This window comes from Oncorhynchus keta, unplaced genomic scaffold, assembly GCF_023373465.1.
Source record: "Oncorhynchus keta strain PuntledgeMale-10-30-2019 unplaced genomic scaffold, Oket_V2 Un_contig_18163_pilon_pilon, whole genome shotgun sequence".
NCBI classification, from domain to species: Eukaryota; Metazoa; Chordata; class Actinopteri; order Salmoniformes; family Salmonidae; genus Oncorhynchus; species Oncorhynchus keta.
Window position 1 is genome coordinate 131,964 of NW_026280771.1, and position 15,159 is coordinate 147,122.

The 15,159-nt window shown below is 40.7% G+C and overlaps 1 protein-coding gene across 1 annotated transcript; it reads right to left on the reverse strand.

Moving 5' to 3' along the window:
* Positions 1-789: 789 nt before the first annotated feature.
* Positions 790-8,970, reverse strand: LOC118375975 (guanylyl cyclase-activating protein 2-like). Its single transcript, XM_052503861.1, has 4 exons — positions 8,520-8,970; positions 5,003-5,152; positions 4,015-4,126; positions 790-2,146 (listed from the first exon to the last, which is right to left on the reverse strand). The coding sequence occupies exons 1-4, from the start codon at positions 8,724-8,726 to the stop codon at positions 2,007-2,009; spliced, it is 609 nt and encodes a 202-aa protein (XP_052359821.1). The 5' UTR covers positions 8,727-8,970; the 3' UTR covers positions 790-2,006.
* Positions 8,971-15,159: the final 6,189 nt, after the last annotated feature.

Sequence of the window (15,159 nt, forward strand, 5' to 3'; positions counted from 1 at the left end):
TATATTGCATACAACCTTCCTTCAGGGTTCTGGGAATGCTGATGGGATACCCTGGTTGCACATAATGTTCTGAGAACCATGTTTCTTGGGTGGGAATTTCAGTACTTCAGCATAATGTTTTCTGCAGGGTTTCTCAGGGTTCTATTTAAAGTCATGTTCTCAGAACATTAAGAAAACATTAGTAACGCTCAAAGAACGTTCTAAGAATGTTATTTAACAACATATACATTATGTTCTCAGCGTCAACATATACATTATGTTCTCAGCGTCAACAAAACTCCCTCTAGCCTCTATCTTGTTAAGTGTGTTCAGGTGTGTTGGCCACGCCCACTAATTGGCCACACCTGAACTTAATGAGTGCTTGTTTCCTTTGAAATGGGGGTCTGTTTGAATAGACTAAATTGAACTGATTTGTATGAGTAAAGAAAAACAAGGCATGATAGCGCCATCCTTGTGGCGCAGTGGACTAATTCCATGAATAGAGAACAGAAGATCATAGGTTTGAATCTTACTGACACCTTGGCACAATAAAAAATGAATGTGTTTATATGATTAATGTCTAAGAAGATGAATTTCCATGTGTCCTACCTGTGCTTGAGTTCAACACTGCTTAATCTAGCAGTCTTATTGAAACATGTTCTCAGAGCATTATTTAATTATCTTCAAATAAACTATAATTTCTGTTCTCAGAACGTTAATAAAACCTCCCAGGAAAACTTTTAGTGAACCATAGTAAGATGTTCTCAGAACCTCCCTTCAACCTAAAAATGAACGTTCCCTGAACAGGATACATGTTTATTTCCATTCTCAGAACATTTTAAAAAAATGAAGTTGTACCGGTCAGGAAACATATGGCTTCGTTCCCAGAACTAATGGGAAACCAAAAACACATGTTTCCACAATTTCCAAGGAAACAAAAGTGCTAGCTGGGTATGTACTACAGTATCAATACTTATCTTAATGTTATAAAAAATGTATTGCATTTATTTTGATATTGGCATATACACAGAGTGCACACAACATTAAGGACACCTTCTCTTTCCATGACATAGAAATCCACTTCAATCAGTGTAGATGAAGGGGAGGAGACAGGTTAAAGAACCCTTGAGACAACTGAGACAAGAAATGTGAATGTGTGCCATTCGGAGGGTGAATGGGCAAGACAAAAGTTTTAAGTGCCTTTGAACAGGATATTGTAGTAGGTGTCAGGCACACCGGTTTGTGTCAAGAACTGCAACGCTGCAGGGTTTTTCACACTCAACAGTTTCCCTTGTGTGTCAAGAATGGTCCACCATCTAAAAGGACATCCAGCCAACTTGGGAAGCATTGGAGTCAACATGGGCCAGCACTGCTGTGGAACGCTTTCCACACCTTGCAGAGCATGTCCCGATAAATTGAATGGGAGAATCTCAAATGCATACTCTTCGTGTCCTCTGTCCTCGCCTCCTTCTCAAAACCCATTGTAGGAGAAGGCCATTGTAGGAGAAGGTCTCAATCAAATAAGTCCTGAGGTGATGTTTGCTAATGAATCAATTGGGGATTTCTGCTGTCTGTAAAGAAATGGGCTGTAGGTTGATTCTGTTGCTACAATTGGATATCATGTAGGATGCTCTAACCTAATGCAGCAGGTGCAAAAAGATGCCTGAGCGAAGTCCCCACATCTGTTTTTCAGGGGAAATGGAAGTTGAAAATACTGTATCCATAAAAACTGGAAACATCCGCTTTCTTCTGACTCCTCGGAGAGTGAATATGCTGGGAATAATTGAAATTCATACACAATCCTCAAATATCCAAGGATTTGGCAATGTCATTAATTTCCTAAATCTAGCAAATCCCCATTTTGAGAGATACTGACTATATGATCATCCTATCGTTACCCTATTATGGGAGTAGAGTCGATGATAATGAATACAGGCCGTTTTCAACCACAGAACTTATTGTTTTGGTTCAGATCCTCGTTAATAGAGAGAACCAATGTCTTCTTCATCTCTGTCTGACATTTTAGTTCATCGTTTTGGACTCTGGAGTTTTCTGTCACTCAAGTGCTGGTGGACCCAGTAACTGGGGTTGATATCCAGGCGTATGAGTTTTTGTACCCAGGGGTCTCTCTTTGCCCCCTCCACAAACTCCTCCAGAGTTATCTGACCTGGAACCAAAGACAACAAGGAGATCCTTATTATTCTACCTAATGTGTATCCACTCTGTCATTATACTGTATCATCAAGAATTAGTTCAAGGCGATAGATAGCTCACTCCAAATGTTTTCAGATCTCACAAGTTCATCCACTTCCCACGCCATCGGTTGAGTAGATCAAGCCATACATGGGTCATTATTTTAATAGTGTCTCACTATGTCATTATTTCTGACATATCTGACCATCCTGCTTCAGTAACAGCTAAAGGCCGTCACAATACACAAATAAGTGCTCCAGTACTCACCGTCACAATACACAAATAAGTGCTCCAGTACTCACCGTCACAATACACAAATAAGTGCTCCAGTACTCACCGTCACAATACACAAATAAGTGCTCCAGTACTCACCGTCACAATACACAAATAAGTGCTCCAGTACTCACCGTCACAATACACAAATAAGTGCTCCAGTACTCACCGTCACCATTCACAAATAAGTGGTCCAGTACTCACCGTCACAATACACAAATAAGTGGTCCAGTACTCACCGTCACCATTCACAAATAAGTGCTCCAGTACTCACCGTCACAATACACAAATAAGTGCTCCAGTACTCACCGTCACAATACACAAATAAGTGGTCCAGTACTCACCGTCACCATTCACAAATAAGTGCTCCAGTACTCACCGTCACAATACACAAATAAGTGCTCCAGTACTCACCGTCACCATTCACAAATAAGTGCTCCAGTACTCACCGTCACAATACACAAATAAGTGCTCCAGTACTCACCGTCACAATACACAAATAAGTGGTCCAGTACTCACCGTCACCATTCACAAATAAGTGCTCCAGTACTCACCGTCACCATTCACAAATAAGTGGTCCAGTACTCACCGTCACAATACACAAATAAGTGCTCCAGTACTCACCGTCACCATTCACAAATAAGTGCTCCAGTACTCACCGTCACAATACACAAATAAGTGCTCCAGTACTCACCGTCACAATACACAAATAAGTGGTCCAGTACTCACCGTCACCATTCACAAATAAGTGCTCCAGTACTCACCGTCACAATACACAAATAAGTGCTCCAGTACTCACCGTCACAATACACAAATAAGTGGTCCAGTACTCACCGTCACCATTCACAAATAAGTGCTCCAGTACTCACCGTCACCATTCACAAATAAGTGGTCCAGTACTCACCGTCACAATATACAAATAAGTGGTCCAGTACTCACCGTCACCATTCACAAATAAGTGGTCCAGTACTCACCGTCACCATTCACAAATAAGTGCTCCAGTACTCACCGTCACAATACACAAATAAGTGCTCCAGTACTCACCGTCACAATACACAAATAAGTGGTCCAGTACTCACCGTCACCATTCACAAATAAGTGCTCCAGTACTCACCGTCACAATACACAAATAAGTGCTCCAGTACTCACCGTCACAATACACAAATAAGTGGTCCAGTACTCACCGTCACCATTCACAAATAAGTGGTCCAGTACTCACCGTCACCATTCACAAATAAGTGGTCCAGTACTCACCGTCACAATACACAAATAAGTGGTCCAGTACTCACCATCACCATTCACAAATAAGTGGTCCAGTACTCACCGTCACCATTCACAAATAAGTGCTCCAGTACTCACCGTCACCATACACAAATAAGTGGTCCAGTACTCACCGTCACCATTCACAAATAAGTGGTCCAGTACTCACCGTCACAATACACAAATAAGTGGTCCAGTACTCATCGTCACCATTCACAAATAAGTGGTCCAGTACTCATCGTCACCATTCACAAATAAGTGCTCCAGTACTCACCGTCACAATACACAAATAAGTGGTCCAGTACTCACCGTCACCATTCTCGTCAACTTTCTGGAAGATACGGTCACAAACCTCTTCAGGTGTAAGGTGGGTTTGACCTGCCTCGTCACTGACAGAACCTTTCTTTATCTTGTAGATGATCTACAGACATCACAAACAGAGGACTGTTACATCAATCAACTGTTATAGTTACGTTTTGCAGACTTTGGTTCCTCAAAGGGTTTGAGAGATTTCCTACCCTTCCACATGTGTGCATTTTAAATCAATAGGTTAGTCGGCTGGATAAAGTTCCTGCCATATTCTTTACACCAATTCAATGCATTTAAATCCATAAGGGGGCGTATCCGACTACATACTTCGGGGGAACAGTAGAGCATCGGACTACAGCCTTCAAGTCCAAGCGCAGGGTTTCTCAACTTCAATCATGATCAGCCACTGTCCACACAGCTTTTCAATTAACCGATAAATTACTTAGATTAAGAAGCCTGAATGAAATGGCCCAAATGTAATTAATTTGAAGTATTCTAACTAGAGTACTTCCAATACTGCCAATACAGTAACTATACCAACAGTGAATCTGAGAAAAATGGCTTTAAAGTATTTTTGTTAGTCATCCAAATAGGTTGTAGGTAAATAAATGATAATGCAGTGACGTATCATCTTATTATGAAGTAATGTTTATGCATATCATATGAACACTGATTTGATCTATGACCCCTAAAATGCAGATACTGCACTCTGCCTTTGTATGACCTTAACTATATGGGTAATGCAAGGGCAAAGTGCAGTATCTACAATATACATGTGTTTATTCAACTTAGTTGTTTTTCTGTTTGATAAATAGCTGATTCTCAGAGGCTTTGAGTTTAGTGGTTACATCCAAGCAGATATACACAGCTTAGCGTCTAATTGATAATGAGCTATAGTGTGCTGTAGAACACATTCCTACCAGGAGCCATGTTGAGAAACACTGGCTTAGAATGTTACCATAGGTCGTACTTCGGCCCGAACCCTTACCCTTATAATTATTCTCAGCTCGTGCCTGTCCAGTCGTCCATTGTCATCGTTGTCAAACACCTTGAAAGACCACTTGAGTTTATCCTCGAGCCGTCCTCGAAGCACAAGGTTTAGCGCAGCAACATACTCGATAAAATCCATGGTGTTGTCCTGTAATAGAGACAGACAAACGATCATGATCAACTACAGCCTCAATAAAAATCCTGTGTTCTCCAAGTAAGAAATACATAACATCCCTGACAGTGGGGCACATGTAAAACAAAAGGTATACCATGGGATCATGGTGGATTGTAATAATATAGGGAAAGAGACCAGGGTCCAGTGAGTTGTGGACCTTTTTAGACTTCTGCATCGAGCCTATTTCCAACTTTCTCCTCAATTGTTACATTGGTGGTAACTGTGGGATAGCTTAACTGGCCTACAGCATTGTCTTGGGCCTGTGTTAGAAGTGTGGCCCTATTTCCATTTCGGTCTTTCCATGTCAATTCAGCAGGCCGTAACAACCACTCAGATTCTTCTGAAGTCGTTTCTGTAGTTAAAAACAGATACTATTAGCATTCCTGCAACATCATTTTTTAAAATATAATTTGATTTCTGACAAATTAAGCTCATTGATTGCACCTAAATTTGACATTTTAATTTATAGGATTCATAGAATATTCAATACATATGGAATAAGATACGATTTGGACCTGAACTTTGTTCTAACAAGGAGTAAGACGTGAGGAATCCAAAGAAATGTCAAAAAGCCACCCACAGCCCTACACTCCAATCCTATTCCAACACTGAGTTTATAGTATCAGTTCTCTATGTCTGATAAGTAGTATGGAGCTGCTGCTCTGAGTATTATTTCTTCATCATATGTAATGTATTCTCAGTGAATTTGATGATGTTTTTTCCCCATTCAGAGAAATTAGTAATGGAAGTTGTTAGGTTTATATCCCATCCTACATTCTGATATTACCAGATTGTTCACCTTGTCGGCTCGGTATTCAAACCAGCAAATCCAATGTAAGTCAATGGTACCTATTAGCATTTTTGCACTTCATATCCATATAATTTATAAGTAACAACATTGAGTTAACATAAAAATGTAATTATTAGCCCAGGTGTTTATTTAATTAAATTCCTCAACCCAACAGGTGCTTATTAGAGACAGGCTTCTATTTAAGTCAGGTGTCTATTTCCTTAATGCACACAGCTTTTGCTCATTTGCATAGTTAATTGTTAAATTCCAGCATTTTAATCCATTTCTTAATTTTCCTACACTAATATGTTATCATTTACAAACTGTGTCACATTTCTTTTGGACACTGTGCTATCTAACCTCCAAACGAGCTTCAATGCCCTACAACACTCCTTCCGTGGCCACAACTGCTCTTAAACGCTAGTAAAACCAAATGCATGCTTTTCAACCGATCGCTGCCTGCACCCGCATGCCCGACTAGCATCACCACCCTGGATGGTTCCGACCTTGAATATGTGGACATCTATAAGTACCTAGGTGTCTGGCTAGACTGCAAACTATCCTTCCAGACTCATATCAAACATCTCCAATCGAAAATCAAATCAAGAGTCGGCTTTCTATTCCGCAACAAAGCCTCCTTCACTCACGCCGCCAAACTTACCCTAGTAAAACTGACTATCCTACCGATCCTCGACTTCGGCGATGTCATCTACAAAATGGCTTCCAACACTCTACTCAGCAAACTGGATGCAGTTTATCACAGTGCCATCCGTTTTGTCACTAAAGCACCTTATAGGTCATCTACAAGTCCATGCTAGGTAAAGCTCCGCCTTATCTCAGTTCACTGGTCACGATGGCAACACCAATCCGTAGCACGCGCTCCAGCAGGTGTATCTCACTGATCATCCCTAAAGCCAACACCTCATTTGGCCGCCTTTCGTTCCAGTACTCTGCTGCCTGTGACTGGAATGAATTGCAAAAATTGCTGAAGTTGGAGACTTTTATCTCCCTCACCAACTTCAAACATCAGCTATCTGAGCAGCTAACCGATCGCTGCAGCTGTACATAGTCTATTGGTAAATAGCCCACCCATTTTCATCTACCTCATCCCCACACTGTTTTTATTTATTTACTTTTCTGCTCTTTTGCACACCAATATCTCTACCTGTACATGACCATCTGATCATTTATCACTCCAGTGTTAATCTGCAAAATTGTAATTATTCGCCTACCTCCTCATGCTTTTTGTACACATTGTATATAGACTCCCCTTTTTTTCTACTGTGTTATTGACTTGTTAATTGTTTACTCCATGTGTAACTCTGTGTTGTCTGTTCACACTGCTATGCTTTATCTTGGCCAGGTCGCAGTTGCAAATGAGAACTTGTTCTCAACTAGCCTACCTGGTTAAATAAAGGTGAAATAAAACAAATAAAAAAATTGTCTTAGCATGACTCTATTGATTTTTTTCTTTACTTTTCCTTAACAGAATAAGTATTATTTGAAACAGGCCTTTATTTGCTGAAATGTGTGCCGCCACCTGGCTATTAAAAGGGACAGATGGCTGTTTGAAACATGGCATTTAATTGAAGTTAAGGTACACAATACATGTTAAATACTTTAGGATGATTTGAACATGAAGTGTGAAAATGCTAACATAGGTACCATAACCAAAGCATGGGTTGTCCATAGACTGCTTATAGGGTGATGAAACCAATATGTAATTTTGTCATTTGGGTGAACGATCCATTTGAGAGGGGGGGGTTCAAACTTTGTTCACCTAATAGCAGGAACACCACCATCTAGTGGTCAAACCAGGTAATATCACGATGTAGGATGGGACATAAACCTAACAGCTTCAATGACTCATTTCTCTGAACAGGGGGAATATAATACATAGGATGAACAAAAAAAACTCAGAGCTGCAGCTCCATACTACTTGTCAGACATAGAGAACTGATAATATACTCATTGTTGGGGTGGGATTGGCATGGGGTGTGGGGGGTCCATTGGTGGCTTTCGATGTCTAAGTCATTGTTAGAAAAACAATGGTCAAATGTGGATGTTAGGTACTATATTTAAAGAATGCAAAAACTATTCCGGAACAACCTGAGAAGGTTGGTGTTGAAATCCTCTTTCTTGTCCTATTTGAGGTGGAACGACTAATTTGGCTTTACACTCTGGCCCACTTTATGGAAAGAGGGGTATTATGGCCATCTACCTTTAGGCTATTTAATTAAGCATACGGCCAAATGAAGCATGATAGTGTACAGACAAATAGCTTAGCCTGCATGTGGAAAGAGCACACATTTTGGGAAACCCATATTCTAGAAAACAATATTAATAATAGTATTGTACTAAAATTGTATGAATCTATATTCAGTAATTAAATGGGAAGTTTGAAACACTTGAGTTGAGGGGGAGGGGTCTATGATAACTTTAGGGCTACACCAATACAACATGTCTTTTTTTACGGTATGTACATACATCATTTACAGTAAATGCAAATGCAATTGTCCCAGGTCTGCTGGTTTGTATTCAGAATCTTACCCCATTCATATCAAACGCACTGAATATGCCATCCATGTATTGCGATTCTGGCGAATTATCGTTTTGAACCCCAAACATCCTTTTGAACTCGTGCAAGTGCAACGAACCGCTGGGGCACTCATTGATGAACCTCCTGTAGAGGTCTTGAATTGTCGATATTTCCAACTCTTCTTCGCTGGTTGACTGAGCTTGCTGATTTTGACCCATTGTAAATCCGAGTGAAAAAGGTCAAAGTGTGAAAAAGACAACGTGTACATTTAAATCCAGCTGTGGGCTAGTCTCCGATATGGCTGTGCGCAATAGCCTGGGGACACGGTTACCTCCGAGGTTCATAAAATTCGTAAACCTTTAAAGATTCGACCTCGTATCTTCTCTCTGCTCCCTGCATCATTGCCTTTGATGGTTGTGCGTGCAAATAGGTCTGACAACATAGGCTACATCATGTGGGATACACATACGTTAACCCCAGGAGGCAAATTTATTTTTAGCAAGACTTGTCCTATATCGGCATTTAGTAATCTGCAGACCTGATCCAATTGGACGATGTAATTTGTAGACCTACAAGGCTACAGGGTGCCAAATAGAGAGTATATGTCCTATAACGTTTGTGACTCAACTCGTTTTATTGTGTTAATATATTATAAAACATTTTCACAATTGCATTTATGTTATAAAACCTTTTCCCACCTGGAATGGAGGTTGGTCAGGCCATGGGCAAATGATCACCCATCACTATCTGAGGATTAATAAATACATTTTCACTGAACAGCCACTTCTGAAGTCAAAATAGTATGTGTACAGAGATCAGAACAGGTAAAATATAGGTAACATATCCAATAGTAGGTTGGAAATGGGTTTAGAGTGTTACTGGATATAACAGAAGTTAGGTGTTTAAATAGAGAGGTCCGGTGGAATTGGAAAGGCTCTGGTGTAAGGTTCGGGCTTGTTACTTCCAGATGACCCATGTTGGGGAATACCTTAAGGTTGGCTGTGGGCCAACGAAGGATTAACTGCACACGCTGGCCTGTCACGAGAGACTAGACCCAGGACAGCTTGATTGTATTCACTCTTAGAAAAAAGGGTTTCGGATAGGGTTCTTCGGCTGTCCCCGTAGGAAAACTATTTTTGGTTCCAGGTAGAACTCTTTCACCCAACAAGGAACCCCTAAAATGAGCTTTTCAATTAAGAACTCCTTGATGAAAAGGAACCAAAAAAAGATGTCCCCTTCAGAGACAACCAAATAACCCTTTATGTTTCAAGGGAGCACCTTTTTTCTAAGTTAGTACCTTAGATTGAGATTCTGGCAATGAATCGCTTTTAACTCCAGTGACCCAAACCTGACCTATTGTTTTCAACATCTCAGTCTACCTTTTGCATTTTTATAAGTTGATAAAGATAAGAGATATCGTTAAAGGTCACGTATGGGCTAAGAGTGTTACGGGATATTACACAAGTACAAGTTGATTGGCTCTGGTGTAAGCTTCTTCAACATGACCCATGTGGGGGGAAACCTCGATGTTGGCTATCGGTCGAAGGAGGATTTATATGAAACAGGAAATTACATTGACATTTTATTCATTTCACAGACTCTTATCCAGAGCGACTTACAAATACTGCATTCATCTTAAAATAGCTAGGTGAGACAACAACATATCACAACCAAAGCAGGTACATTTTCCCTCAATAAAGTAGTTATCAGCAAAGTCAGTGCTAGTAGGAAAAGTGAATTTATTATTATTATTATTATATGGGGGATGTGCATGATTCAGTAGGATTATTCAATGTGAGATGATTCAGTGGGAATATTCAATGTGAGATGATTCAGTGAGATGATTCAGTTGAGGTGTTGTATGAGAATCAATTCACCCTGATAAGGATACATTAAACAAGTCATATATTAAATAGAGAAGTCAGGTAGAAGTTGAGTAGCTCTGGTGCAAGGATCAGATTAGAGTAACTCCCTTCAGAAGACCCTTGTTGAGGAATACCTTGAGGTTGGCTGTGGGTCAACGAAGGATTCATCTGCAAAGATGAATCAGTTATGCCTACAGTCTTAGAAAAAATGGTTCCAAGGGGGTTCTTTGTGGAGGGATAGAGTTCTACCAATAACTGTTTTTATCTGAAGAACCCTTTCTGAAAGACAAGCGTTCTATGTAAGACACAGGTTTCTAACTAGAACCTTTAACATTATAAAGAACAGTTTTTATCTGAAGAACCCTTTCTGAAAGACAAGTGTTCTATGTAAGACACAGGTTTCTAACTAGAACCTTTAACATTATAAAGAACAGTTTTTATCTGAAGAACCCTTTCTGAAAGACAAGCGTTCTATGTAAGACACAGGTTTAGGCCATAGGAGCGAATAGTTACAATTTAGCAGATTAACACTGGAGTGATAAATGAGCAGATGATGATGTGCAAGTAGAGATACTGGTGTGCAAAAGAGCAGAAGAGTAAATAAAAACAGTATGGGGATGAGGTAGGTAGATTGGTTGGGCTATTTACAGATGGACTATGTACTGCTGCAGTGATCGGTTCGCTGCTCAGATAGCTGATGTTTAAAGTTGGTGAGGGAAATAAGTCTCCAACTTCAGTGAATTTTGCAATTCGTTCCAGTTACTGGCAGCAGAGAACTGGAAGGAAAGGCGGCCAAATGAGGTGTTGGCTTTGGGAATGATCAGTGAGATATACCTGCTGGAACGTGTGCTACGGGTGGGTGTTGTTATCGTGACCAGTGAACTGAGATAAGGCGGTGCTTTACCTAGCATAGATTTATAGATGACCTGGAGCCAGTGGGTCTGGCGACGAATATGTAGCGAGGGCCAGCCGACTAGAGCATACAGGTCGCAGTGATGGGTGGTATAAGGTGATTTGGTAACAAAACGGATGGCACTGTGATAGACTGCATCCAGTTTGCTGAGTAGAGTATTGGAAGCTATTTTGTAGATGACATCGCCGAAGTCGAGGATCGGTAGGATAGTCAGTTTTACTAGGGTAAGTTTGGCGGCATGAGTGAAGGAGGCTTTGTTGCGAAATAGAAAGCCGATTCTAGATTTGATTTTGGATTGGAGATGTTTAATATGAGTCTGGAAGGAGAGTTTACAGTCTAACCAGACACCTAGGTATTTATAGTTGTCCACATATTCTAGGTCGGAACCGTCCAGGGTGGTGATGCTAGTCAGGTGGGCGGGTGCGGGCAGCGAACGGTTGAAAAGCATACATTTGGTTTTACTAGCGTTTAAGAGCAGGTGGAGGCCACGGAAGGAGTGTTGTAGGGCATTGAAACTCGTTCGGAGGTTAGATAGCACAGTGTCCAAAGAAGGGCCAGAAGTATACAGAATGTTGTCGTCTGCGTAGAGGTGGATCAGGGAATCGCTCGCAGCAAGAGCAACATCATTGATATATATAGAGAAAAGAGTCGGCCTGAGAATTGAACCCTGAATTGAACGCTGTACACATGCATTCATCCTTTTCTCTATGAGAGGGTCATGCTTTGCTATTTCTTCTAAGATTGTAAAAACAATGACCCTTGTTGTGAGAGTCATCAGACTCTCGATGACCTCTCTGAGTTATATTTTGAGTGACAGTTAATAGGAGCACATCTGAAATTGTTTTAATGTCAGTACAGTTTTCCTCCACTTTCTTTTTCCAGTCCTCATTTATGACATCTAACATTGATGAGTTGCTGTCAATAGCCCTGTTATGCTGATTCCAAGCATACGTAGATAGCATTGATATGATGCTCTGCCTTCGAATGGAGCTTAAACCCAGAATCTTTAAGCAGCGCCTTTTTCCAGTTACAAAACCCTGACTGTGATGTGAAGGCAGATTCAGGTGTACTGGGCAGAGAAAAATGACTACAGGCGAAACAATACATTTAATCTTGATTTACAGAATATTCAAGCCATGAATTGTCCTTATACCAGGAGCTGTTGAAAACCTTTTTCCTAGTACCAAGCTGAGTCCTGGGAAATGTTTTCAAACACGGCTGTACAGGACCCTCTTCTCTGGATCTTGACATGTCTGAAATATACATTAAATAATGTGTCATATCTCTATGGAAATGTATAATTAAGTGATCCACAAGATTAGATACGAACAGCTGCTAACTAAAATGTGTAGTTTAAAGTATAGGCCTGGCCTACCATTTGGGTCCTTTTGTAAGTCTGATATCTCTCCCTTTCTTTTCATGTTTAATTGACCCTATGCAAAAACAAGACAGTCTATGTTTACCTCTAAGCAACCAATTACCCACATTTTAGTCCAATCTCAATCTTAATTCCAAATCCCCATTATCATAACTGTGCCTTAAAATCAACTACCAGCCTAGGTTACTAGTTAGATCATGGCTAGCCCTAATCTGCAGTAAGTAACACAGCCAGCTATAATTTATTTCACCTTTACAATAGCAAACAGGCTATCTGCAAATTGTTGTAATCTTTTGAGTAACGTTAACAGATTGATAATAACAATTGTTAATTTTGAGTTCAAGTACGAAAATCTTGTGACTGCCAGTGTGGCGGTAATACAGTCACCATAACAGCCCTAGGTCTAGAGATGGAACAGTATGTACCAGTTACGAGCTGGTATGTTGTGACTGCCGGTGTGGCGGTAATACGGTCACCATAACAACCCTAGGTCTGGAGATGGAACAGTATGTACCAGTTACGAGCTGGTATGTTGTGACTGACTGTCACGCCCTGGTCAAAGTATTTTGTGTTTATCTTCATGTTTGGGTCAGGCCAGGGTGTGGAATGGGGTTTTTGTATTGTGGTGTGTTTTGTCTTGGGGTTTTGGTATGTATTGGGATTGTAGCTAGTGGGGTGATCTAGCAAAGTCTATGGCTGTCTGGAGTGGTTCTCAATCAGAGGCAGGTGTTTATCGTTGTCTCTGATTGGGAACCATATTTAGGCAGCCATATTCTTTGGTTGGTTTGTGGGTGATTGTCCTTAGTGTCCTTGTTCCTGTCTGTGTTAGTTTTCACTAGTATAGGCTGTTTCGGTTTTCGTTTATGTTCTTTGTTTTGTAGTGTTTGTGTTTAGTGTGGTTTTGTTCATTAAACATGGATCGCAATCTACACGCTGCGTTTTGGTCCGACTCTCCTTCACCACACCTAGAAAACCGTTACACTGACGGTGTGGTGGTAATACAGTCACCATAACAGCCCTAGGTCTGGAGATGGAACAGTATGTACCAGTTACGAGCTGGTATGTTCTGACTGATGGTGTGGTGGTAATACAGTCACCATAACAGCCCTAGGTCTGGAGATGGAACAGGATGTACCAGTTACGAGCTGGTATGTTGTGACTGACGGTGTGGTGGTAATACAGTCACCATAACAGCCCTAGGTCTGGAGATGGAACAGTATGTACCAGTTACGAGCTGGTATGTTGTGACTGATGGTGTGGTGATAATACAGTCACCATAACAGCCCTAGGTCTAGAGATGGAACAGGATGTACCAGTTACGAGCTGGTACGTTCTGACTGACGCCTTTTAGACTCAGTTATTCCGATAAATGTCCACCTGCCTCCCACACATCTATTAAGGAGGAAGTTCTCCTCATGTCACACACATCTGGTGAGGCAACGTGTTTTTCCAGTTCGCATTTTCGCTACCGATGATGACTAAGAATGTTCTTATTCAACCCTATGAGGTCAACTGTCAGTCATAACTCATTGTGTACCCATGTCTAATCTATTGTGCATTTTTCCACGCCTGCACTGCATGTCACAAAAGTCCATGAATGTTAAGATTCTTAACATGAACAACAACATTCTTCTACTTAGTCATCATAGCTTCATACTGCACAAGTCTATCTGAATCTGGGTAAGGAGACAAAAGGTGTATTTGCCAGAATATGGCAGAATCCCTTTATTTACCTGTCTATAGGCTACGTATACACTCAACCCCATATGTATTTGGACAGTGAAGCTAACATTTAAAATGTATCTCTATACTCCAGCATTTGCAAATGTTTAGTCCCGCTTTAAATGAAGTGTAGCTTATAAATGCTTCATAAAGCCTTAATAAAGCCTTCATAAGCACTACATAAATGTCACAAATCATCTATAACTATATGTCATGCTCTATACAGGGTTCATAAATGTGGCATAACTGTGTGACATAACCACCCATGTCAAATGTGACATAACCCACTATGTCATACATGACACAAACCTGTGCTTTATAAAGGGTGACATGAACACAGCTTAATAAAAGCTTTATGAATGATATAAAATTGAGGCATCACAAATGTAGCTATAACCTTGTCATGCATGTTGGTAGATTATTGCAGGGACCACCCATGCGTACAAATGTATGTGTAAAGGTATTGCTTCCATCCCTCTCCTTGACCCAACCTGGGCTGGAACGATGGACCCTCTGAACACGACAACAGTCACCCACAGAGCACTGTTACCTATAGCTCCACACAAGCAGCGACAGAGCAAGGGAAACAACTAACTAGCCAGCCTTTCACACTGGTTATAAATGCATGCATGACTGTAAGTCGCTTTGGATAAAAGCATCTGCTAAATGGCATATATTATATTATAACTGTATATTTATATTACATTTCTAGGACGGCCTAAACTCTTTAGTTCTTGTGTGCACTGCCAATATTGGACGTGATCTCAACTTTC

Coding starts and splice junctions, on each gene's coding strand:
- LOC118375975 (XM_052503861.1), bottom strand. CDS start 8,726: ATGGGTCAAAATCAGCAAGCTCAGTCAACCAGCGAAGAAGAGTTGGAA. Junction 4,127..5,002: donor AGCTGAGAATAATTATAAGG/GTAAGGGTTCGG, acceptor TGATGTCTGTAG/ATCATCTACAAGATAAAGAA. Junction 2,147..4,014: donor AGTTGACGAGAATGGTGACG/GTGAGTACTGGA, acceptor CTTTGGTTCCAG/GTCAGATAACTCTGGAGGAG.